This window comes from Buceros rhinoceros, unplaced genomic scaffold (assembly GCF_000710305.1).
Source record: "Buceros rhinoceros silvestris isolate BGI_N320 unplaced genomic scaffold, ASM71030v1 scaffold16320, whole genome shotgun sequence".
Taxonomy (NCBI): domain Eukaryota; kingdom Metazoa; phylum Chordata; class Aves; order Bucerotiformes; family Bucerotidae; genus Buceros; species Buceros rhinoceros.
Window position 1 is genome coordinate 28,724 of NW_010388035.1, and position 26,760 is coordinate 55,483.

The following is a 26,760-nucleotide window of genomic DNA, read 5'->3' on the forward strand; positions in this document are numbered from 1 at the left end:
AAGAAAATGAGGGGTATTCCGGCTGTCTTTAGTTGAACATTTTGAGAATTATCGATGGACCAGTTCATCCACCTTACCATAAGCTTCCAAATCAGTGCTTGTCACAATGCACACCCATGCATTTTGAGCAGCTCTCTCACTGTGCTCAGCTTGTCTCATCCTAAAATTTCATTATAATGAAATAAAAACATATCAAAATAATTTAATTATTTTAGTGCTTGAAGGGAAGGCAGTGGTGAGTTGTTCAAGTACTAAAAGTTTGGGAGGCTTTTTGTAAGGAAAAGGGGATCAAGGAGCAGCTGCTCTTTGAAGAGAAGAACAGATGGGGCTGCTGAAGTCCTCAAGGAAGAGGCACAAAAGAGGGTGAGGAGTTAAACAGGACAGCCTTGCCACCAGGCCAGAGTACTGCAAGGTCATCGAATTCGGCACAATGCAGAAATGCCCTGGATCAAGAGAGTCATGAGAAAAGTAGAAGCAGCAGGGATGTGGGCTGGGTTAGCCCCACGGGCTGACTGCCTGCCAGGTGTGGGCTAGAAGAGGATTTTTGCAGGCATGAGCACCAGCAGATGGGAAACTGAATGCCACAGCCTATTTCCCAATGCATGGAGAAGAGGCAGGAGAGAGGGATGAAGGCTCAGAGGTCTCCTCAGAGAACCTTCCCCATGCTGATGGAATGAGGCAGCATGTTTTGGACATGTTACTTCAAAGGTATAGGGTAGCACTGGGAATTTCTGACATCAGATAAAAATCATATGCAGGTAGAACTAATAAAAAGAAAACAAGTAATTTTATACCGTGAGAAAAAACGTATTACCACAGTGAAACAGCATGAGGCTACCTGATCTGCAAGCTAACAGACCAGAGGAGCAGGACTGACAGGTTTGTAAGAAAATCCCCAGCAACCCTGCAGGAGACACACTAGAGCCCTCCTGCAGCTCCTTCCTCTCTCAGGCACCTCTGTGCACAGCTGGACCGTGCCTGCTGCCCATGCTTACTGCGGACCTGGGTGTTACAACCAAACCCTTTGCTGCTTGCAGTTTTGCTCATCCTGCTCCTCAGGTCCCACTGCAGATTTGATCGCTGACACACAAACAGGTTTGCACCCAAGAGGGCCAGGTTTCAGGCCTCCCTGAGAGCTGGGCACTGAACTGCTGCACCTGGAGCCCCGTTTTCCTCTCAACGCTTTCCAACAAACCGTAATTTAAAATCCCTGGTTCTTTCATGAGCTATCGTTAGCCATTTCGCAGACAGTGGTAGGTATGATTTGAGGACCTCCCATGAGTAAATTGCCATGCAAACTTAAAAGTCCTGTCTTCATCACGGCCTTAAAGATTTAATGTGAAAATCTTTAACGCTTTCACTGCTGCTTGTTTGCCTCAGTGTACTTCATGGTGTGTCAGGCTACAACAGCCACGTGAGGTACCAGCAGTCAAGCATCTTTAATCAGTGGAAAGAGATCAAGAAAACTCATGGAATGGGTATCATTCGTAATTGTAAATCCAAAACTTGGAAAGGATGTTTTGTTCAGCAGAACTCAACATTTTGCACTCTCTATCTCCATTTCACCTAAATGATTAGCTTACAGAAAAAGGTCTGAAGATGTTTTTCCCCAGTGCCAAACTTGGTTATGAAGAACCTCCTCAAAAGCAATTTTAGATTGTAGCATCATCTGCCATCATCCACCTGAGACCACTGTGAAGATACCTGGTAGGAACGACAGAATCCACAGTCGGGGGAAGTGGCTGGGACAAATCCCCCCACTTTGCAGACTAACGTTCGAGCAGCTGAGAAGAGGTAGGGGATCAAGAGATCACCACAATGGGCAAAAAGCACACATCCAACACTTGACAAGTACAGCTGAATCCTTGTCCATGAGAGCTGTCCTAGATATCCTGACACCAGCTAAAAATGTAGATTCCAATGAGAAAAGCAGGATATGAAAGTATGCCTTCTGAGTAGTGAATCCAGACCTAGCTCCCCCAAAACCACCACAAATGTTCTCAGATTACCACAAAGTTTCAAACCATTTAACAAGACAAATGGAAGACTCTAAGAAAACACAATAGTGAAGGATAAAGATCAGTCACAACCCAACATATCAGTGATCTGGCTTTGCCATGCTGCTGTATGTGTTACAATACATAAACGAAAAAAACCACCAAAAAACCTCATTTGGCTCTACAGTTCAGAGCAAACCAGGAGCTGCAATGCACTGCAAAATGTGAGACCTCATCAACCAGCAGCTGAGGAATTAGTTTTTTCTTGATACATTCATCATGGTAAACCATGAACACTTTATATGCAAAACCGTGATGTGGGTGTCAAACTTGAAAAGCAAATAAAAATCTCATGTCCAAGTTGTCTTGTGAAGAATATAAAGATCTGTGGGCAAAAATCTCCCAAGTCTTCTACAGCAACAAAGAGATGGAGTAGACTCAGCCAGTTGTAAGCACTATGTACCCTCCTGCTTTCTACAAGCACCAAATCAACCCTGTCAAGACTCATGCTTGTCCCACCGCACTATCCATACTTCTGGCCAGACACATCGATGAAAAGAGCACACATTGCCAGTAACAACTTGGTTTGGCACCAGTTCCCTTGCTTGAAGAGAGCACTAGGTGTTCATCACACAAGTCCGAACACATCAAGTGTCCTTTCGGGGCTGAAAAAACCTTCTCTCTTCCCTAACCTAACTCATATCTTTCCATTTCCACCCATCCCTCCATACGGAAGTGTATCAATAGCTGGTTGAGGCATTTTAGTCCCTGGGGTCATCTTGCCAGAAAGTAGACGCTGATGCATGCTGGCAGGGCAGTATGAAGCAATTTGCTCTGTCACTCACGGTGGCAGATTCTGCATTTTCATCTCCAGCCTAGGTGGAAGACATGGTGAATGCCTGGGATCAAACATTTGCTCCTTTTCATTCGTATGGAGGGAAAAATCCACACACATGCAGAAAGCAAGACTTACCAAGTAGATGCTCTGTAGTGTTTTTCTTGGGTGTCTCTCTCTGGGCATCCATCCCATTCCAGGGAAGCTCTGATCCCCTCATGGACAAGAGAGTAACATGCCTTGAAACCCCAAAGTCCTCGTGCAAAGTGCTGAAGAGAGAGGCAGAGTGCACACTCCAACTTGTGCGAGAGTGCTCTGGGAGTTAGTTACCCTGGTGAGGGAGGGATGTTTACAAAAACAAAGTCTTTGTCTCTGATATAACTTTGTGGTCTTCTGTGGCTCTCTTCTGGCTGGAGATGCCCAGCTGGTGTTAGACTCCACAAAACCCAAGCTGACAATTAATTCTATGAATCAGTAATATCTGTCAGCAGAAGGAAAAAACAAGAAAAAGACAGAAGGAGAAGATAAAGAGAACATAAGTTCTATAAGGAGCGGTTGAGGGAACTGGAGTTGTTTAGCCTGGAGAAATAAAAAAACAGAGGCTTGGGGGAGACCTTATCACTCTCTACAATTATCTGAAAGGAGGTTGTAGGGAGGTGGTGTTGGTCTTTTCTCCTAAGTAACAAGCAATAGGACAAGAGGAAATGGCCTCAAGTTGCACCAGGGGTAGGTTTAGGTTGGATGTTAGGAAAACCATCTTCACCAAAAGGGTTGTAAAGCACTGGAACAGGCTGCCTGAAGAAGTGGTTTGAGTCACCATCCCTGAAGGTATTTAAAAGACATGTACATGTTGCACTTAGGGACGTGGTTTTGTGGTGGACTTTGCAGTGCTAGTTTAGCAGTTGGACTCGATGATCTTAGAGGCCTTTTCCAATCTAAACAATCCTATGATTCTATAAAGCCAGAGGGTACCAATTGAGTACAGCTCCTCTGCTGAACACCTCTTTACAATTATGGGGCTCAGCTACCGTTCAGATCTCTAGCAACATAAATAATCCTATGGTGAGGCCCCCATGCTGTGTAGTATAGCTCATCACCCACTTCTTGATACTGTCCATCAGTATAGGTGGAAGCCTTGTTGGGCCAGATAACCTAAAAACCACGGCATAATTTTTTCAGTGCCAAAGTTTTTGAGGAAACATGAGAGGTGGGTTCTCATATGGAATTTATGAGTTTGACATATAGACGCATTAATTATATTGCTGTTTTCTGTAGGCAACCATCAGCTAGAATATCTCTGAAGATCTGTCTCCAGCTTCATTTCAATTAAGTCTACCAGTCATCACATTGGCCCCAGAGGGGTCATTCAAAGCTCACTGCTCCCCAGTGAATCCTTTCTCAGCTTCACAGAGAGGAAAGTACACCATTGAATGGGTGTTTTAAATCACAGTGAAAACCAGGCACACAAACAGCTTGCAAAACTGGGAATTGCAATTATTGCAATACTCTCCCAAATATGTGACTATATCCATCTGAAGCCATTCGTAGCATTTTCCTCATTACGTGGCTTCTCTCCCTGAGCTGCAAAGTCAAACCTGTTCAGGACAGATGTCTACTAGGAGGGCAGCAAGGGTGAACAGTTAGAAGAAAAATGTTAATTATTTTAGAAGCAAAAATGAGTTCTATTGAAAATAACTTTTGTTCAAAGCCATTTGAATTCCACAATCTACACAGCTGTTTGTACATCAGAGAGATGAGCAAAACATATTAAAACCTAACAGAAATAATTGCACCCTGGTGTTTATTGATAATTTCCTGAGATGCCTGTAAATACACCCCTTGAAACGAGACTAAAGCAGATGGTGGTTTTATGTCCAGCACGATCACTGTATTAGTTTCCCCGTGTTAACTTCAGCTGTGCTTTTATTCCCCATTTCAAAAATTTGAAGTCAATGGCGGGTCAGTCTTAATCCTTTCTCCTTGGGGCTATACCGAGTCATGTGGATAACTCATGTCCCAGACCGCTATAAAACACTCAGAGTAGAAAATACACCGGGACTCTGAGGCAAAGCAGTTTACAAGCTGCAAGTTCACTGGTGCTGGACAGCCTGGCGCAGCCCTGTCTGATAGAGCAGAACCACGATGAAAAACAGTTTGAGTCCAAAGCCGCTGTAGCAGGACTTACTGCCTCAGAAGCAACATTAGATGCATGTGGTTCGGGTTGGCAGCAGTTCAGCTATTCCCGCAGCGTGCTGATGCAGCGGAAGCCTTCAACTCCTATTCTGAAAGCAGCATGAGGGCTCAGGTCAGGCATGACAAGTAGGGGCTTACCTGTGCACAGGCCATTGTCCAACAGTTGTCTGCACCAACTGCCACATTTGTGAACAGCACCAGTCCTTTACAATTGCCTTAAAGTGTCCAGTTGCTCCCACTTACCTCATCATACAGTTGCAGAGACTGAATCCTACAGACCAAACACCCACTTCAGTTTGTTAAGCCAGAATGGGAATTCTTACACTCAGCTATTTCTAAACAGTGCTGATCCCAAAGGTATCAAAAAAGTCATCGTGCAGTTGTCACATGAGATTTACATGTAACAAAGCTGTACATTTCAGTTTGTCTTTTTCTGACCTTTTTAGGCCAATACTACTTTCCTTTCCATGCACTGGGCTTTGGCAACTCCCTAAAGATTTCTCACATGTAGTCCTTTCTGGCCCTGAACTCTGCCTAGTCACTAGCCTTTCTGCTTCAGGCTCGTCACTCATTTTCCCCAGATAAAAATTTAGAAGGGACAGACCATAGCAGATTAACAGTACCATCCTATTGCTGGGAGGAACATCCTCATATTGCTCCTCCTCAAGACAATGGCATCAGCTTTCAATTGCTGAAGACGAGGTGATGACAGGAGGCATCCTTTTGTCTACACTTCCCTAGAGCATGTGTAAGTATGAGAGGCAGTCCATCAAAGGGATTGCTTCCATCTCAATCCAGAGAGGAAGGCAACTTGCTAGAAAGTAAGAACATTCATGCCACAGCAAATTTCCTTCCAGGCCCAGCCCAGCTCACAATGCTCATAAATTAAGAGGAAGAAGAGGATAGAAAACGGCTCTCTCGTATCACTAGAACTGTAATTGAAGCCCTTGAAAGGAATATTGAAACCTGCATTTGCAAACACAACCCCAGTATGTTCTTAGTTGTTCTGAATAAAGATTTTATTTCAAAGAACAATCCACTACGCCTTATTTTTGCAGTCTGTCAACAGAGCTGATATATATCAGTAACAATCAACTTGAACGATTAAAAAAAAAAAAAATCACAGTCCAGAATTAAGTCATACAGCAACCGCCCTTTCCCAGCACAGGCTCAGTGTAAGATTCTGCATGGTTTGCCCCAGGAGCAGACTTTTCCTTGGATTTTAAAAAACGGTGCTCAATCAAGCTTGAAAGAGCTCAGGACACATCAACCCCTTCAGATATCCCAAGGCTGGGTCACAGGAGTTTGCTGCAATGCAGAACACAGACTTTACTCCCGAAGAGAAAAAAATTAATAAAAAACAATTTTACAACAGGAGAAATACTTAAGAAATTGAAACTCACCTTAATCCTAACCACAGGAAAGATCAATTTACAAACTCCTGCTTAATATGATTCAGTAAGAAACATAAAGCCCGTTCTGAGATAAAATCCGCTTGGCAGTTTAATGATTCTTAGCCCATTTGTTCACCTGTCTTGCACTGATGAGACAAGCTTCTAGGCTAGCCAGGCACTAGGGGGTAAATGGGTAAACTGAGTAAAGTGGTTAGACACAACTTAGCGAGCACATTGTTTCAGGAGAACAGCATTTAATACAACGGATATTCACCTGTCTTCTCTGGAGAAACAGGGCTTCACAGTCTCTTAGGTATCTTTGAGCTGTTTAGCATTCAGACAGAAAAAACCCAAACACCTGCATCCCATGACCATTCAATAGGTGTTTTCAGAAACAGACTTACAAACTGCTTACTTTTTTATAAGACACTGCGTAACAGCTGATGTCTGCAACTTGTTTTTGACCACGGGGTGATGAGAATTAGCTTAAACTGACTGCTCCATGGAGAAACCAGGACTCAAATCAGAGATCAAACTCAGCACCTCAGTAAGGTTACAAAATGCTTACGGACTTTGAACTACATTACATTCACATCTATGGGACAAAAGCCAATTTTCTCTTGAGACAATACCTATATTTTTTTCTCCTTCTCCAATTGATCCACAAATCTACCAAGGACAATGCATGAAAAGAAGAATGAAAGATGGTATAAATTTTTTCCACAGATTTCTTCAGTCAAGACCTAAGGAACTGATATTAAAAGCAGTTCAGAGTGGAGAATCATTGTAATTTAACAGGTTTCACAAAATAATACTAAAAAAGTCACAGTGCAATGTTTGTATCTATAGATTTAAAGTAATATGCAAATCTGATTATTAGACAAAGTATCAAGGGCACTATTTAAATTCTTTCATCTAAACATCTCATAGGATATTTCTATTACTACTCTTTAATAAACCAGTCTTATAATTCAGTATATAATTCTGCATCATAAAAAACAGGATAAGCAAGATCAAACATCAGGAAGGGTCTTAGTAAAAAGAAGTTTATTCATTTGTTTTTTAGGCAAATTCGTAAATAGTCAGCAAAGCCTTTCTGCCATGACTGTAAACTTTTTATTTAAAAAAATTGTGTTAAAAACCAATACAGGAATTTCCATTAATGTTCTAAAAAAGTTTGTTCACATCTTGAAAGAAAATACATTATAGCAACATCTCCCAGCAGAATTCATCTTTAAAAAAGTAAAACTCTAGGTGCAGAGCTTTTCTACAGTATAGTATCCTCTACATTTTAATTTAATCACAGGATTGAATATCATTCATCTCTATTGTCTCTAGAACATGATCAAGAGCTTGCCTTAAATAGATGATATTCAATGATGTGTTACACATTGCCACAGGTACTAGCGTTATTAGAAGAGTGCACAACTGAATTTCACTAACAGAGCAAGACCTTTCTATATGCTGCGTCACAACCCTTCCTAACCAATACAGTTATTTTAGCTATATGCCTTTAAAATTGTGTACGTTTTCCAAGGAAAAATACTAAAAAAAAAAAAAAAATCCATGGTCCAAATTCTGCTCCCACTTATATTCACAGGAAAATATAAGCACCATCAAGCTGTGGACTATAGCCGAAAAGCATACGGAGAACCCGTGAGCTTATGAGTATAAGGGAGAGAAGAACTTGACCCATGTATGTAAACATTCACAGAAGTCTGCAGTCAAAAGTGCCGGATAGGCAGCCTATCCGCAGTACAATTATTTCATTCACAGAGCAGTGCTGGGGCAGGGAGAATGTTATGGAACGTTTCTGTAGAGGCAAATTAAAATGCTTTACGCACTTTGGAAAGACATATTCTCAGCTAGCTAAACCATACTCCAGTAAAACATAACCCAGTTCTACCCCAATACAGTACAGCATCATTTCCCAGCTGTCCCGTTCAGATTCCGACAAAGGAATATTCCATTCAGCAGCAAGCCCATGACAATATCTTAAACCGTAAGAAACCCCCCACACCGCTCTGACCTATCCTCCCCTTAACATACTGCTGATGCTAACAGGAGATCCTCACACATACAAAGAAAAAAATCCAAAGAACCATAAACTGACCTTGATCTATTGCACACACAGGAAGTGTACATCTAGATGAAAGATCGTCTACAGCTTTAAGCATCTAGTTTCAGTCCTAGATCTCATTCTATATTAACCACATATACCCTACAAAACATAACAGGATAGGTGCTTATACACACTATTAAATATACTTGCTCATCCCATTCAGTTTGACAGCCAATTGCTCTATTTACATGAACATCTATTTGAACATTCCTGATCCTGTAAGACACCAAACATTCAACTCATAAGCTAAAAGGAGAGTCAAGCATGCTCAGCAATTCACAGGATCAGACCCTGAATCAATTAAATGCAATCACAAATTAGGTTTGACATCTGACAGCCTCCTGGAATCATTTTACCCTCATGTTTTCCCCTTCTTTCCCCAATTCAGACCATGCTCCCACTAACACAGAGACAGCCTTCAAAGTGAACAGGATCAGGCTCTGTCAAGTGACCACTGCAGTCTTTAAAAATGTCTGGTATTTATTGCCATCCACTCTGGGGCAGACTTGTCTGCAACGAAAATGGTGTTCCTGGCGTTGACGGATAGTTAGCAAACCCTTCAGGCTGAGCTGTATAGGTCTCCAGAGCAGAAGCGGAATGTGCCTTCAAGGAAGAGAAGTAGTTAGGGAACAGCACTGATAAAAACAAAGAAACAAACAAAAATCTACATCAAGCAAAATTTCAGGCATGATGCCAGTCCTACTCAAGCCAAACCAAAGTATAATCTGAAGTATGCAAGGAACAGAGATAAGCAATGCACCTATACACAGATGTTAAACTGCAGTGCAACTATGGCTCTAAATCCAGAGAACGAGGAAAGCAGCTGGATTAAGAGGAAAAATGAAGGAGTGTTAATGGCATTTACTGTTCAGTGGAGTCAAGCCACAGCTGATTTGGAAGACATAGCTTAATGCAGTATTTCACCGACTTTGAACTTTCTTTATCTGCATTGCTCAGGTAGGTAAGGGTTAATTTTAGTGATTGGAACTTGTAAACCTGAAACCTGATGTCTCCTGAATGCGATCTGCACACATAGAGTTCCAGGGAATAAATAAATTCCTGAGCTGCAAAAGCAGCAGGGTCTAGATTAAGTCATTTGCTTCTGCCTATCTATTTCGCCCAATATGCAAAAGATACCCGACAATATCCTGCACACTGAACAGTACTTGGACATATGCTACATTTCATTCTTTAAGTGTTCTGTAGAGGACAACAAATTTCCTACCAGAATCCTTAATCTGTACAGAGGTTGTTTGTAACAAAAGGCAAACTAAATATCTAAATACAAACTGATGATTGTTTCAGTTAACCTATGTAGGCTGATGACTGAAACAAGTTGTTTCACGGACGAGAGAAATGATGGAACTACACATCACCTGAAGTCACCTCAAGCTTATATTACAACAGCTGTATCTGTGGGAAGTGTCAAGAGAACAACCACAGCAGACACAAGTTCAAGACAATCTGATTGCATGTGTAGAGAGGCATGTAACTCACAACAAAGTGGTTTTCCACAGAAAACTTTAAGTATTAAATTGTCAGACTGGAACTGAGCACAAATTTGCAATTACATGGTCAGCTCATTAAATTTAACACAAAATTAGCAAAAATGTCACTTGCGTGTCTTTTCATTTTTCTTTCAACCCTCCCCATTTCACAAAGAGTTTTCAAAAAGTGTTTCATCAGTTCATAACCTCCAGAAGCATTGTACATTGGCCTTGAGCAAGAAGTTAATACGAGCTGTTCTTTATCGCCATCCCTGTAATCTGCTCTCAAACAGGATAGGGGTTATAATCATTTACTGATTTAAACTAATCCCAAGAAGTTAACATACAAGTACATATTCTAACAGCTACTGGGAGCAAAATAGTATTAACAAATAGGCATGTTACCTGTAGTAGTGCTGACTGTGCAGCCGCACTATGCTGCAGTTCCTGCAAGGAAGACTGTGCGGCACTTTGGGGAAAGCCAGGGATACCAGGGAGAGATAAAAGACCAGGAAAAACTGCATTTCCCGGTGCCTGTAGTCCGGAAGTCAAGCTGAAAGAATTCAAGATGCAGCTATTATTAGGAACATCTGCATCATGTTTTATCCTGTGTTTTTCTCTCTCTAAGCTTATGTCTATATAGAAAAGCATCTCTCTTTCTAAACCTCATAAAGGCCAGAATTTCCAAACAGAAGCCCGATCTCTACCCACCTACAAATTATTCATGCACACACAAACCAAGACTGTCTGGAGCACACCTAAGAAGGGAACTCGGAAATTTTTGTACCTCAGTTGTGCCTACAGTTTGCCCACAAAAAAACCCTTCACAGACAAGGGTTAATGCTGAGTACTTCCTTAATACATAGGATCATCTAAGATATTGTCTGCCATTACCTGGATGTGTCAATGGATGCCCACGTGGAATCCATTCTTGTAAAAGCCTAGGAGGTGCCAAGTATTCTCATCTGGGAAATAAGATCACTCAGCACCTCACTGGATTAGACTGTCATAACGGGGATTACTGAGGACAACCTATTTAGTAACTTCTCTATCAGTTTCTAAAGACAGGTGGAAATCTACTGGTGAACTAACTTTAGAAATCACCTGTGATTACTAACTACAAGTGAAAATAATGCCTAAAGTAAAATCTGTGTTTTGCTCAAGGGAAAAAGAAATGGTTCTGACCTCCTTCAGAAACAGAAACATACCCAGCCTGTGCAACAAGTGCAGAGTTGAAGTTTGAGCTAAAGGCCGAGGCAAACCCTGGCAGGACCGGAGCCGGAGATGGGGCTGTGGCAGCTGCCGGCAACGGTGCAACTGCTGCTACTGCAGAAGATGCCTGGAGGCCAGGGAAAGAAGGGAGAGCAGGAGTGACAGAGGGTGTGTTAGAGACAGGAAAACCAGGGAAGGATGGGTTTGATGATCCCAGAGGTCCCTGGGCAACAGAAAAAAGGGAAGGGACGGCACTGGACAAGTTAAGCGAGAAGGGTGGAGCAGAGACTGTTGCTGAGGCGGCGAGTCCTGAGAGTACGGCGGCAGTGGAACTCACATGAGGGGCAGACACGGCTGAAGCGGTTGTAGACGGAGCAGCTAACAAAGACCCTGGGAGAGTTACGGGTGGCGTAAGTGCTGGATTACCAGTAAAAGCAAAGTTACTGGTTAGTGACGTAAACGGAGGAAGTCCATTGAACACAGGGGCAATGGGAGCTGAGGAGCCATGTGGGGCGAGGGAAATGGAAGCCAGAGAACTGGAATTGTTTAGAGGAGTACTCAAAGAGGAGAGACCTGATAGAGCTGGATTCAGGGAACTGGGTAAACTGACTGGCACTGAAGCTGCTGAGGTGTATGCACGCCCGAGCGCTGACAGTCCTATAGTGCCATGAGAAGGGCCGGCCGAATGAGAAGGACCTTTGAAGGCGGAGAGGGTAGGACTCACGGGTTCTGTTTTAACCAAAACTGGGATACTTGTGGCAGCTGGGGCTGATGAGAGCTGCTGATCAGGATTAGTAGGGCTTGCACCATGCAAGAGGGAGCCTGATGAGCCACAGTTGACTGGCATAATTGATGGTGAAGTGGTTAAAGGTGACTGTGCAGGCAATGTTGGAGGAGTGGAACTAGAATTGGCTACAGATGGGGATGGAAGACCTGGAAAAATGGCCAGCCCGGGTGTGGAGGAACACTGTGGGGTGGGGGTGGCTGATGGAGTGTAACATTTGTTGACAGAGGAAGTGGGAGGGTCAGAGCTTTGATTAGCAAGAGCAGATAAAGAAGCAAGCTCACTTGTCATAGCAGAAGATAAAGCAGATGAATTGATTAATGAAGTGTCATTTGATGTCAGAAATCCCTTTAAGACAGACAGTATTGGGTTAGGCAAGCTAAGTGAACCAGGAATGGTAGTGGCAGGAGAATTAGCAATTGTAGATGGAACAGGACTAGAAATCCCTTGGGCACTGGGCGGCAAGGACAAAGGGAGGCCAGCAAAACCTGATGACAATGGAGCGGGATTATTAGCAGAAGCAATTGAAGAGGTTACAGAAAACGGGAGGCCAGCAAATGGTGCAGTAGCAGATGCGAAAGCTTCACTAGGCGCAGGTGTGGCGCATGGTGTGGAAGAACCTTGCGGAGCTGGCGTAGCAGTAGGTAGAGAAGCCAGCCCAGAAAAAACCGCAGGGATAGGGGTAGAGGTTGCACTGTGAACAGATGTGATAGGAACACCAGGCAATGAAAGGGATTTGATGACAGTAGGGGTTGGGGTGGGTGGCTGAGATGTATGGATGGAAGAGGAGACCTGTCCTGGGAAAACAGGAAGGACAGGGGTAGACATGTTCATCCCAGAGATGAGTGGAGTTGCAGGTGCTAATGGATGGCTTATTGCCTTGACAGGTGATGGGGTAGGGACTGGAGTAGCAGCAGGTGTTGAAGGATTAGAACCATGAGGAGTAAAGAGCTGATTCGCTTGTGCAGAAAAAGCTGCAAAGAAACAAAACTGGTAAGAATACTTGAAAGTGTCAGAAATGTTTGAAATCAACACAAAAACATTTTATACAGCATTTCAAAATATGATAACAGGCAATAGCTAACATACAATGTCTGTATATAAACAATGAACACTGCAGCCTATGACAACAAAACAAAAAGGTACGTACAAACACATCACATAAGTTGCACACCATGTATGCTACCATTACTCTTTAAAACACTTTGTGACATCAGCTACCTCTTCACAATCTCATGCAAGACAGTTAGATACTCAAACATATTCTGTAAGAGTGTCTATGTGATACAGGTAAACACCCTCCCTCTGGTCCCTAATATCTGGCAGGACCCAAACCAGATCTAATATTCCATTGCTGTCAGATCACCTGGGCTCTTCTGCATCCACTGTCACTGAAGGTCAGAATTTCCTTCAGAACCAGTTAATTCAATGTATCATGATTTCAGAGAAGTTTAGTCAACAACTGAAGAAAGCTGATTTCAGGTGCTGGTATTTTTCTTTCCTTCAAAATCAGGTCATTCTCTTCACTGTATTTCCTTCAGATTTTGATTCTAAGAAGGTACACTTTTAAAATTCATGTATCACACTACAGTATTAAACTAACATTGGCACTTGACTTTATCAACAAATATTTCTGTAAGCCTTTAGTCAGATGTCTATAACCGAGGCAAGCACCTGCCACTAGGAATAACAGCTTCTATCAACCCTACAAAGCAAGTCAAAGAGACATCAGTCAAGCTGGAGGAAAACAGACAGGCACACTGTAAATGGGGATGTGGATGTGAAGGTTAATGGAAAGAAGCTGCATTTATGCATGCCAAGAGCCCTGAAACATCTCTATCTAGTTTCCTGTGAAATACGAACGTGTTAATTAACTATTCCTCTCAAACAGCCCTTGTGCTTTATTTTACTTTTAAAATAATGTGTTTGACTGTAAGCAAATCACTGATCCAACCAGTCAAACTCATCAAACCCATAACTCTGTAATGACTTAGATTTCTCTCTTGCCCAGATTCTACATACACACACACAAACCACAAAATGGAATCTTTAAAATCTTGGACCTAAGTTGATATGATAAACTCCTGTTTTATGTATCCTGAAACTCTAAAACTAACAAGTTTGCAAACAATTTCCTTTTACAAATTCTTTTCCAAAAACCTAGACCTGGACTGCTCAGCTCTGGATTCTGTCCTTTCCTCATCTTGTTTCCAAGTGGAACACTCTCCTAAAGATCACAGTTGTTAATCCTGACAGCCAAGATAAACACCAGAGAAATACAGCTGCAATAGAACCCTGAGCTGTTACTGAGTTCCTCCTAAGAGAGGATTTTATTCCTTGTGCTGTATTCATTTCACTATATAAACTACCTCGTAAATGCATGCACACTTAAAGAGGTACATGAATAACGTGATTCTCTGAAACAGTAACATTTCTGTAGAACCATCCCTGGGCATAGAGGAGAAAAGACAAAACATGACTTTTTTTTTTTTCCCGTAGAAATATTTACAGGAACTAAACTTATGGTCAGTTTACCTATTTTGAGTACTTCTTAATATGCCTGACTCAATAGTAGATCCTTGGTTCCTATTTGTCAAACCAAACATAGTATTATCAAAGCCTTTGTAGAAGTAGTTCATAATGGGATTTCTTATGATGATTTGTACTAAGTGTACAAAGCCCACAAAATACCAGACAAATAGAGACAAAAAACAAAGCACAACTTTCTCTTCTGCAAAAAGAATTGGATTTTAAAGTGCAAGACAAAAGTTGGATGTAACAGTCTGGGATAAGACATTCTACACATGGATTTCAACAACCTACAAATAAAGAATCAGTTTCTCTTGTACTAATAGCTTCCCATTGCAACTAACATATGAAATTAAAATGTGAATGCATTTTCAAATAGATGTCCAGAATTTTAACAACTGCAAAGATATTATTTCAGTATTTCAGTACACTACACTGCAAAGCATATTTTCATCTTTTTTTTTTTACACGATTTTTCAAATTCTTATATGCCGAAGAATATACAACTTTAATAAGCTAACACAAGAGGCCAAATTTTAATGTTTCAATGTGCCTAAGAGCCAAATACCTAAGATTAATTTTTTTCTCAACTCTCAAGCGATCTATTCCAACTGCAGTTAAATACTCAGAGGCTTACAAAAACACTACTAAACAAATTAGTTGTTTACATTTTCTGAACAAACAGCAAAGATGCAAAAAACACAAGAATTCCCCTATGGATTCGTAATTTACCTTGATTTTGGGTAGCTTTTGCCTGGCTGGAAAGGTCCTCATTTTCTAAACAGAGAACAGCAGTTTATTATTTAAAAGCAAATGAAACTCCAGCAGAGAATGACCCATTCACAACAATTAATTAGAAAAAAATACCATCAACATTTTTAAAGGTATGCATACTTTACCTGATACCACTTGATTAGCAGTGTATGGAGGAGCTGGTAAGCCTGGAGCTATGACATTAGCCATTGGAACTAAGCCAGCATTGTTGTAAGCACCTAAAATAACAAATGCAGTACACATCTCAGCTGTCAGAAGAATCCCTATCTAAATGAACCAGTAATTGTCTTTTCATTTATAAGAACACTTTCAAGATTACAAGACACTTCTCCAAAAAGCCAGACCAGTTAATCACCCAAGCTGGATGCTGGCTCTTGCCAACGCCTGCCTGAATGACATGCATTGTGATGACATGCATTTTAGTGAGGGCAGTTCTCTTGGAAGAGCCTGAAAAAGTCAGGTTGCAATTGCTTTCAGTTCCATTTTTCCTGAAAAACTCAAACGGGAGGAGTGATTCAGAATGTATGCAGCATCGTTTTGGTCTTTTTCTATTCCTATTGGTTGTTGCGACTCTTCATTTAAGATTAAAGCCTTGACAAACAGAAGTGCTAAACATACATCAGTGGTCACCACCATCCCTCCAACACTAGTCAGAAAATCCAGATAAAAATATCACATCTCAAATACTTAGTCTAGCATTCTTCAATACTTCTTTAAATGTTAAGAAATTCAAGTGGGCTAGCAAATTATTTTAATATAAAATACTGTACTTGGCATAAAAAATTACCTTCCTCCCCTATTCTTAGAAGCAACTCAAACTATTGTATTGCTATGATATACAGTTCTGATGAAGAACATCAGAATTTAAACCACAGAAACATAAATACACTTCACAGTGGTCCTGAATGAGTATTCTAAGAGCATAAAAACATACGCTTCATGGAAAAAGGTAGCAACAGTCCAAGTGAAGCCATTTGTCATACACAACTCCTTTCTGATTTCACACTTTCATAATAGTTCTATCGAATGCTGCATGACAACGCTCGACTGAAAAGTAGAGAAGTAACTAACAACCATTGTCACCCAGAAAGGAAATGCTAAACCAATACACACAAGAGATAGAAAACAAAACATCCTTCTGACCATTGCTTGAAAACAATTCACATTCAATAGTTTCAGGGCAGCATCTGCAATCTCATTAAACACATTTTTTTTATATATATATATATCTCAATATATATATATCATCAGTTATGAGTTGCGTTGTCAAGAGTTTTAAGAATGATGTTGCAGCCTAATAAGGCCGTAAAGCGTCAAAAGCTATTTCATATCCTGAAATATACTAATATTTACAACCAGTCACAGGCCAAATTTTGTGCCCTAACTTTGGGTAGGATTTATTTAATATAAATCTAAGCTAGTCTGCAAGTTTCCTGTACACTTTCTGGGGAGCACGTAATTTCTAGGCCACAAATCATCAGACTCACTTTAGCCACTAGTAGTGCCCTTTTTTTCCCAAATTGACTACGAAGAGACCTGCAGACTTCAAGTTAGTTAGATGACTCACCCTTCAACATGCATGCTAAGAGCTCTACCACACTTTCTTATCATATACCTTAAGAACTCCCTGAAAACTCTAACATCGGTGAAAAGCAAGCTTCCTAACCAGAGCATTCCTTGTTTTGCAGTACAGAGTGGCAAGAGGAGCAAATGCTTTCAGCTGCTGCTCAAAAAGACCAGAGTTTGACTACATGAAGAGTCCAACCTTTTCCTACAAAGAAATGGCAGTTGCATTGTTCCCTTCCAAAAATGTCTGGAATCAAATTGATCAGCAGTGCAAAGAAAGAGGAGTTTATGAAGAAAGACTCAATCTTACCCCTAGGGCACAAGGCTAGGAATAGTCAGACCAAACACAGGAAAAGACAATCACTCTGTTCCTTCTGAGACTGAAATCTACATGCTTAACCTTTTCTTTGAGGAAACTGTTTTCTCTCCATTGTGATGGAAAGCATAGCGGAAACCAACTGAGAAACAGATTACCTTTCGATTGAGAAACAGAACACCCTCCTGAGCAAGTTTCTACATACTTCCACCCGGTTGGGGGCTGTGCCTGACCGTATCTTGAAGTTTGGTACAGCAGCAACAAGTCAACACAGACTTGTCAAGCCAAAGCACAAACCTTGGTCAAACATTACAGCAAAGACACAGCCCTGGTTTTCTCTAACAAGCACAGTGCTTCCCATATAGGAAATATTTTGTCATCAGAACAGGATTGTGAATTTTCCTTATGATGTGGATGTTGGAAAAAGAAGTCAATATATTCCTCTTTTTATCAACTCAGCAGTCATGACGGGAAAAGATAAAAACCAGTACCCAGAGCATGCTTAGGGAGCAAAGCCAATTTCAGATATGATCATGGTCAGAGAAACTGACACTTGGCACATTACTGAAAAGGCAAATGGATGAAACAACAGCATCAAGCTAAAACACAGAGAAGCCTTACTTGGTGCGATAGTTGCATGTGGCCGACATGGTGGGATGGGGTATGGAACTGGTTTGTGTGGATTGTAGGTTGATGGAGCCTACATAAACAAAAAACAAACGGAAGAAGCAATAGTGAAAGCATTAACTAATGTTTCTCAGACAAAAAGCTAACATTCAGATACTACTACAGACAGCTGTTCTTCACCGGAAAAATATTTGATATCAAATTTCTTCACAATATCCATAGAGACTGCAAATATTTCACTCTTTTTGAAAAGAATGAAACAAACATCACTAGTATACCTTTAGATTTTAATACAATACTGAAGACAGGTGAAAAATGGAACTCCTTCCCGCCTTGTAGACTTCACACTCTGCAGGCTTGGACTGACTTCTCATTTTAAAGATTTAGCACATTTAAAACTAACAAATACTTATAAAGGTACCTGTCCTTTCCTTAGTGGGAAACATCTCATAATAAAAGTGAAAATAAAACTTCTGGACAATACTTCAAAGAAGTATCAGGTTCATTGAAAGTTTATCCTACATGCTTAAGAATTCTGAAACAGATCAGCTGTGTTGTGAAGAACAAGTTCCTTTTAAGGCACTGCTGTAATTCAAGTTTCCAAAGCACAGGGACTTTTTATGTCCATGTGGGAAACCCTCAGAGATTGTAATAAAAAATTGCACATACTTATATCTAAAACATCCACTAGCTCATGACAGACTACTAAAAATGCTTTCAATTTCTCTTCTGCTACTGTAATTAAATTCTGCCTTCAAATGCATGCACATTGCATCCACTAGAGAATCCTATCGCCCACAGATATAAACTCCTTCCCAGTTAAACAAAAAAATGCTTGGTCATTATCTTCTTTATAGAAGTTTAGCTTTGTTTAAACTGCTGCTCTGCAGTCTTCTTGCAGTGTAATGGCCTTTTATATCAAAGAGACATTGAACTGGCTGGTAGTCGGACTTTTCTTTCTTAAAGTTTCATTTATTAATTTATTAGACATACTGGTTTGGATGGTCCAAGTATACGGGCTGCTATTCCTTTTCCTTCACTAGTACATTCTTCTGTGTCCTTTTTGATAGGGGTTCCCTGAAACAAAAGAAAATTAACTATAAAGTATTAATTTAGAAGTAAATCTTGCCATATTTTTTTTTCTAAACTACATTTAAGTTTTTCAGTATTCTAAATGTGATACTTAACCATGTTTGTCAGGAAAAAGAAACTGTGTCTAGGCTTCTTAAAGGAAAAAGAGCACTTCAATAGCTTCTTTATTAATACTGAGCTTTTGTAGTGAGATGCATGTTAAACAGCCCATGTTTCTGACAGAATTATACATTTTGACTTGTGGACATGATAACTTACATTTTGCAGACCCTTAAGTGTTCACAGGAAATACTTAACACAGATATTCAAGAACTACACTAAGATTAGCAGTAGTGCTTTAGTGACCATATTAGGTCATCTTATCAACCTACCAGTAAGGCACTTAACACCTCTCCTGATTGTGCCAAATATTCCTGGAGTTTACAACGGTTTCCTTATATAAACCCTGTCTTATTTACACAGTAATCTTTACTTGAAGCAGCACAGAAAGCATGGGCAGATAAAACTAATGCAAGTTCCCTATAAATGTGGAATGGGGTAATAAAACAAAAACTAAACATCGCTTTTGATTTCACTCCTCCTTCTGTGTATATGAATCCTGATTTTGGTTATACTATGAATCCTAACTCAAGAATGCTGTGAAAAGCAAAAGCAAGGGATCATGCTTACTGGGAAAATTCCATTTATGCGGCTTGGTTTGCCCTTGGGATAAGGGTTGCCAGGAATCATGCCACAGGATGATATCATAGCATGAGGAGCCTTACAACCCGTTTTTGAAGCCTGCAAAATAATCAAGAAAGGACATTATTTGCTACCAAATTCAATGCTTTAAAGAAATTAATTACTATTTCATGACATTTAGAATGCGTGAATCAACCTACATGGAACAATTCAAAGCTTTGCCTCAAATCTTCTTCCCAAAGAGTCCAAGTAGTGTGAGGTTCTGCCAAAGTCCCCCTTGTTTTGAATAACTCTTCTCTCACTTCTGCTTCTACTGAACTTGGGTTATTTTCCAAAATAAATGCAGACTGTTTCCTTCAGCATTGGTTACAATTCTGTGCCCCTTTTCCATATGATCCCAATGCCTGTCAGAAACTTCCCCCTTTTTCACAAACGTAATACATAGCTCTTATATTTTTGCTTGTTTTACCTTGTCTTCCACCAGTAGTTCCCAGCAGTCCTCACAGTAAGTCCTGACCCCACAATGACCATAAAGATGGAAACAATACTGTATTTGACAGAATTAAGGATACTAGAGTATCCTGACTACCTGTTCAAGAATTCTTCTGCATCTCTTCTTCTCTGACATATTAATTCTGAACAGATCTTCAATAAGGCGATAATTCTGAGCATCAACAATGTTGCTATAAAGACATTGAGAGACAATTACTGCCATTCCATACGGTTACCAGAAATAATGCATTACTGAAAAGTGATCAACGCTTACTCAGCCAGTACCCGACAGTACAGTAAAAAAAAACATAATTAGGTCAGATCATAATATTATTATTATTAAAGTAAAAACCCTGGACTTAAATATGGACCTTATACCTGTAAGTGAATCATGGTATTAGGATATCAATACGGAACACTGGACAACAATGGCTAAACTTTGGCAAAAATATGGCAAAAATAACTATGTTGATAAAATGAATTTTGCATCACAACAGTTTGTTAGAAAGCTGTAATTGCTACTAGCGCACAATTCCCAGCACAGCAGAAAACCAGGAGCTACTCAAGTTTGCCACTGTTTCTCACTAGACTGGTAGAGAAAAAATTCAATTAATTTTATTTTCTCCAGAATGAAAAAGATTAAACTTCTGGCAATTCTCTCCATGTTCTGCAGAGCTACTGAAACACCTCACGCAGTTCCTTAAAATTCCCTTCCTTTCTCCTTGCTCCTCTCCCAAAAAATAACACTAGATGCACCAACAACAAAATGTGCAAGTACAAGGAGTTTAATGTCTGATTCTACCTGCCTTTTTCAAAACCCTGATCGCAGCACCTTTACTGCTGTCAAACATTACCTGCCCCATTCAAACTACTGGAAATACAATAACGCCCCCAGAAGGAGGACTTTTCAAAGGACGATGTTAGAAGAATTGGAATCAGCAGAATGTTGAACAAAGACATGAAAAATACTTCAAAGAACAGTATTAAAATGTGAGCTTTCAGCTTTGTTCTTAGTTCCGATTAGCAAAGTATGTAGTACATAGATTTGGGTAAGGATTTCTATGTCATCACTCCCTTATGCTCTTGCACTGTAGAAATCCAGCAGCTGAAGAAGTTACCACATTTCCCCCCACACCAGCTGAAGTATAGCAACTCAAGACTGAGTCTGTACGCTCCAATCTCATTTCAAGAAGCAAAATAGGTTAGTTTAATGTGCCACTGAACTTCCTTTAGGCTACTCTGTTTTGGTTTGCCCTGAAAGAGATTAGGAGCATTCAAAAAGCTTTTCAAAGCTCAACTCTGAAAGTAAGATCATATCTATATTCTCAGATGTGTTTCTTGGATTTTTAGATAATTAATTTATTCGCTTCAAATTGTCCAAGCTGGCTGAAATATATAGCATTCATAAGGAAGGCACATTTAATGCAAAAAAAACCCCAACCCGAACCAGATCAACACTCCATATAAGAAATCCCCTAAACCAGTCATAAGAGTTCCAATACATACCTATGTAAAAGGTAGATCCCTTCAAGCAGCTGTGTTCAGTAAAAACCCCCAACTTTCTGCGTAAACATGCATTTAGAATACCTACAGATCTTTTATAGCCAATAGATCTGTAAATCTAATGTGTCGATTTAAAAGATGTATTTACTTAACTCATTTTTACATACGTAATGTTTAGAGGGCTTATAGATGCAGAAGGGCTAATTCCCAGGACACTCTGCTCTCAAGCCTTTTAAATTTCAGTGAGCACAAATAAGGTTAAGGCCCTCTTCATTCTCTACAAGACGTGAATACCACTGTAAAAACACCGGCAAAGTGGCAGTTTTCCAAGCAGGCAGAAGCTCACACAGCAGCACACGCAACTCCCAGATGAGCTACAGAATTTTGCACAATGTCTGCTTCTAATTCTTCTTTTTACAGCCCCATTAGTAACAGATTTGTGCTTTACCTTAACTGGCCATGGTGCTTCATTCTAGAAGTATCTTAAGTTTTATATACTGTAACATTAGTAAAAACAATACAACTCAAGGAAATATAACATGAAAGATACTTACGAAGCTAGGATTTCAAGGGCAATAAGTTTATCTTTACTGAATGTGAAGCAGTTGAGAATATTAACCATTTTTGATGCTGGAACTGCCACTATTTTCTGAAAATTAAGCAAGAAAGAAAAAAGTGTATATAAAACAAAACATGATAATTATTTTAAACCCAAAACACTACTCAGTAACAGCTACGTAGTAACACTACGAAGTAACAGCTTCGTATCTTGTATTTCAGCAAACATTTAATATTCTCTCCCTCCCACTGGGAATGAGACTCTGTAGCCTAAATTCTGAAAACGCAACTCCAAAAAGCACTTGCCAAAAGCAAAGAAATTAGGAAAGTTAACAATAGTTACAAAGGGCTACATCTATTCTTGTGATACACAGGAAAGTAACAAATTCTGTAGTCAGAAACCAGTAACCCCGGTTGAACGTATGAAGTTTCATATTTTGATAGCACTGAAAGAGATGAAGAGGGAACTTGGAAGATTAAAGGGTAGACATCACAAAAATAAAATGAGATTAAGTGGGCAAAACTTACTGTACAAGATTATGTCACAAGAACTTACATGCTGTAAAGCCTTTATTGCCTTGAGCTGTGGTTCAGCCCAGGAAAAGTATCTCAGTAACTCAACAACCTGCAACAGAAAGGCCTTCAGTTAATCTTTTATGTATGCTAAAAAATTATGCTAACGGGATCAATATGATCTTTCAGTTTTTGGAGTATAGTGGTATACTGCTAAAAAACATGCATCTGTCTGTGATGTTTGATTACATCAACGCCTACCAGCATGCAACATTCTAAGCAGGCACCTAAAAACTCTGTGTCACGCGATTAAGTTTTTCTATGGAACTATTTAAAACAGATATGTAGTCCTCTCTATATACTTGCATATATGCACAATTGCCACAGTACTAGAAGAAGAAAAAAAAAGTCATTCTGAAGAAGCTTATAAACATTCAGTATCTCAAACAGCATATTCACCAAATATAGACACACAAAAAACCCAGAAGAAAAACAAACAGAAAAAAACCTACAAAGTGTAAAAATAAGTTGGATACTTACTACTACATGCCAGTTTAGAAAATACATGCAAAAGAATCCTAAATTCTCAATGATAAATTTCTCCAATTTTCCACACACAAGAAGAAAACTTTTTGACACAAAACAACTTGCAACTATTTTTAACAGTTTAATGCTGATATAATAATGAGGAATTAAATCTCCTCAGTGAACAAATAAAAAAGCTAACATGGTCAGCCACAGAATGACTGGAGACACTGTCTTTCTGTATTACTGAATACACAAAACCAACAGCTCCCATTAGACCCAGAACAGTTGACTTTTACCTGTTCACTAGAAAAGTATCCATGAACATATTCAATAGCTTTTAATTTGTACTCAGTCAATACTGCCTAGAAGATACAGGAAAAAAAAATGCATAATTAGTCCCTCAAAAACTATAATTATAGCACCACCATCTGCTAGATGAATCTATTAGGCTAAAAAAATCTGACCTTTACAAAATGACATTTGCATCAATTCCACTGCAATATTTCTAAGTAGCAATATACTCCTTAGATAATTGAGAGAACAATGAAAAGCAGAGAGATGTAATTTAATAATTCTGTTAAGAAATACTAATTTCTTGATTTCATTTTGCTTTCATGTGGTTTAAAACTGTGCTAAGAACATAATCATCACTCTTCCTTTTGTGTCAGTTTACAACAACTTTATGTTAAACAAGATAATACAGTTGTCTATTCATACTATCTCTTTGTCTGTTCCATGTAAAATAATTAACAAAGCGTCTTACTTCAGTGAATTCATGGAGACTGGATAACAAGCCTGTACAGGCAGAATTAAGTACACTGGCAAGCTTGCTCCAGAGGCTGACCTTGTGTTATCATGACATTCCCACAGCTCAAACTTCAATGTGCAATCAGGCAAAACAAAGGAAGCAGAGTAGCTTTAGCACAATACTGGCCACTACTTTTGACTTAGTGGCAAGATAGCTTTGTTGATAACCACATGGGCTAATGGCCAGGGCTTCCTCCCTCTCCTCATACCCAGCTCACCCACAGAAGACGGGTAACAGCTAAAGTCCTGCCCCCATCTGGTGCAAACACCCTTCTTCCCAGGTTCCAAGGTCCCCATCTGTGGCTAGTTCTTGGGCTTATTCTCTAATCACCTTCAGCTTCACCCACACACCCACCTCTACCTTCTTCCCAATAGCCCTAAAACCTACTCCTATTTTTTTTTTGTCCTTGTTTCTCCCGCCCAGACAGATGTGAAGTTCTCCATCACTGCAACCTGGATAGTGCAGGTGCACAGAAACCCACTGGCACACTGTCCAAGACAACCTCCTCCCTTTCTGTACCTCATTAAGTGACCAACACTACTAGACATGCTGAAGTCACAGGGGAAAAAGAGCTTCTCTCTTCATGCTCATCTTTTCTCCCTTTTCTTCACATATTTTGGAAAAAAGCCTGGTATGTCATATAGCAACCTCTTTACCAAAACAAACATCCCTCTTTAAATCAACAACTGAATGACTTTATAATAAGAACACAAACAGAAACCACTGCTGTGTATATTTACGGGGAAAAAAACCCAAGAACAGACCCACACCAAAATCCCAAACTTTATTTTGTTAGTAATGATAAATACATATGGTGAAAGATAGAACTAAGCAACCTATTAAGAGATATAAATAATTCTTCCTTTTAAGTGTAGGGCTGAAAACGGAACACACCAACACAACTGACTTGTGAATCACACAATAAAGAAGGTTCTATCACAGAGCTAGAAATAAAGTTTAAACAAAGACCTAGCAACAAAGGCACAGGATATGCATCTGGCAAGTGCGCGTTACACTGCAACAGCACAGCTATTATTAACACAGCACAGCACCAATTCTTAGATAAACAGCCAGTCAGGTTTACAGGAAAGCAGGCAGACAGCGTACAGGAAACACAATTGCCTAAAAATCACATGTCAAAACCCTTTTGTTTTAAGTCTCTAGTAATCACAGAGCCTATTCTGAAGGGCCGCACTGCAGCAGTAATATTTGAAACATTACTCCCTCCCACCATCAATTCTCAGAGGAGTTATTCATGGGCAAATTCTTCCTTGATTTTTTTCCCCCAGATTTTCCACCAAAATTCTACGGTTGGGAGGGAAGTCCACATCCTGAAATATCTTAGCAGTTTTAGTGGGTGACACAGCATGGAACATACCTGTTTTATAAAGGAGAGTTTACGACCATGACTTACGCAAAAATGCTAGTAGATGCAGTTGTGATAACAAAGGCTCATGCCTGGGGCTTTTGTGCACAGTAGTTTATGCCTCAATGTTCCAAAATAGTTAATACTACAGCTGCAGCCATCACTGCATGTCATGCTGAAGGGAAGCTGAACTGAAACCCAACTCGGTAGCACCCAAGTCCAAATAAAGGAAATAATTACCTCTCCTAGAGAACACCTATTACAAAAATGTTAAGGACTCCTTTTCTGCCATAAGGCAATTTTATCCCAAACAAGCTCTTCATTTTCACACCAAGACAGCTTTAGCGTAATTGTTCTATTGTGACACTTAAATCACCTCTGCTTAATTACTGCAAAATACATAATTCCAGGTTTGCAAGATAGGAACCATTAATCTCAGAGGTTCTGATTTTTTTCTATCTCCTTTTCCACTTCCAGCATTTGGGAAACTGTCCTGTCCCAACCACTAATCTCAAGCTTTCCTGTTAGGCGCAGGCCCCTCTGCAGAAAGAAAGGAGAGACCTATCAGACACCAGGAAGGCTGGGTTCATATCTCTGCTTCCCACAACTAGTAGAAATTTTGCTCAGTTTGTAACAGGAGACACACAAGCACAGTTCAGGCCATGCACCAACACCCAGGATTTCACATCCTGGACGGCGTGCATGCTGAGGGAGATGTGGCTTCAAACAAGGACAGCACAGTGCACCTCTGAAATCAGCCCTCTCACATTCTGTTTTTGTGTTGTATCTCCTAATCCATCACATAAAAGGTGGACAGGATACATAAGCAACACAGGATTAGAGTTATTCACACTGCGGTGAGATACAGTCTTTATTGAATCCTGAAGTGATTATTAAAGAATACAAACACCTAACCTGGTGTGTTCATCAGGAGGAATATTCTACCATCAAATGGTTAAACTAACATGCAAAACGATAAGTTACCTTTCTAATTTCATCCAGCACGGTTTCAAATGATTTCTTATCCATCTTTATTAGTTCATTCAATGCAGATACTTAAACATGGAAGGAAAAAATAATGGAAAAAAAATCCAAGGCAAAGACGTAGCGTCTTTAAGCCTACAGGAAAAAAAAAAACTGAGGGAAAAAAAAAAAAAACAAGCAGGGCAAGAAAGGCAGCCCGGGATCTTCTCAGCCCCTGGGAATTTTAGCGCTGACACCTTTGCAATGCTGGACACAGCGCAAGAGACAAAGGCGGACCCCGGATGCTGCTCGGAGGAGACCCACGCCCGCTCACTGCACGGCCCGAGGCTGCTCTCGCCGGCGAAGGAAGAGGAAGAGCCCGGGGCAGAGAGGCCGAGGCGGCAGCAGCAGGAAGGGGGC

General features: G+C 40.2%; 2 protein-coding genes across 2 annotated transcripts in view; both read right to left on the reverse strand.

The window, feature by feature from the left end:
• STOML3 (stomatin (EPB72)-like 3) overlaps window positions 1-3,022 on the reverse strand; it is a 9,192-nt gene extending 6,170 nt beyond the window's left edge. Inside the window, exon 1 of the mRNA XM_010144533.1 lies at window positions 2,971-3,022. Coding sequence (XP_010142835.1) covers window positions 2,971-3,022 — 52 coding nt within the window. The remainder of the gene's footprint in view (window positions 1-2,970) is intronic.
• A 5,673-nt stretch (window positions 3,023-8,695) lies between these two features.
• On the reverse strand, window positions 8,696-26,406 carry PROSER1 (proline and serine rich 1). Its single transcript, XM_010144544.1, has 13 exons — window positions 26,362-26,406; window positions 23,500-23,565; window positions 22,719-22,787; window positions 22,159-22,253; window positions 20,199-20,292; window positions 19,598-19,708; window positions 18,830-18,913; window positions 17,831-17,909; window positions 15,453-15,545; window positions 15,286-15,330; window positions 11,237-12,998; window positions 10,434-10,581; window positions 8,696-9,144 (listed from the first exon to the last, which is right to left on the reverse strand). The coding sequence occupies exons 1-13, from the start codon at window positions 26,404-26,406 to the stop codon at window positions 9,022-9,024; spliced, it is 2,814 nt and encodes a 937-aa protein (XP_010142846.1). The 3' UTR covers window positions 8,696-9,021.
• Window positions 26,407-26,760: the final 354 nt, after the last annotated feature.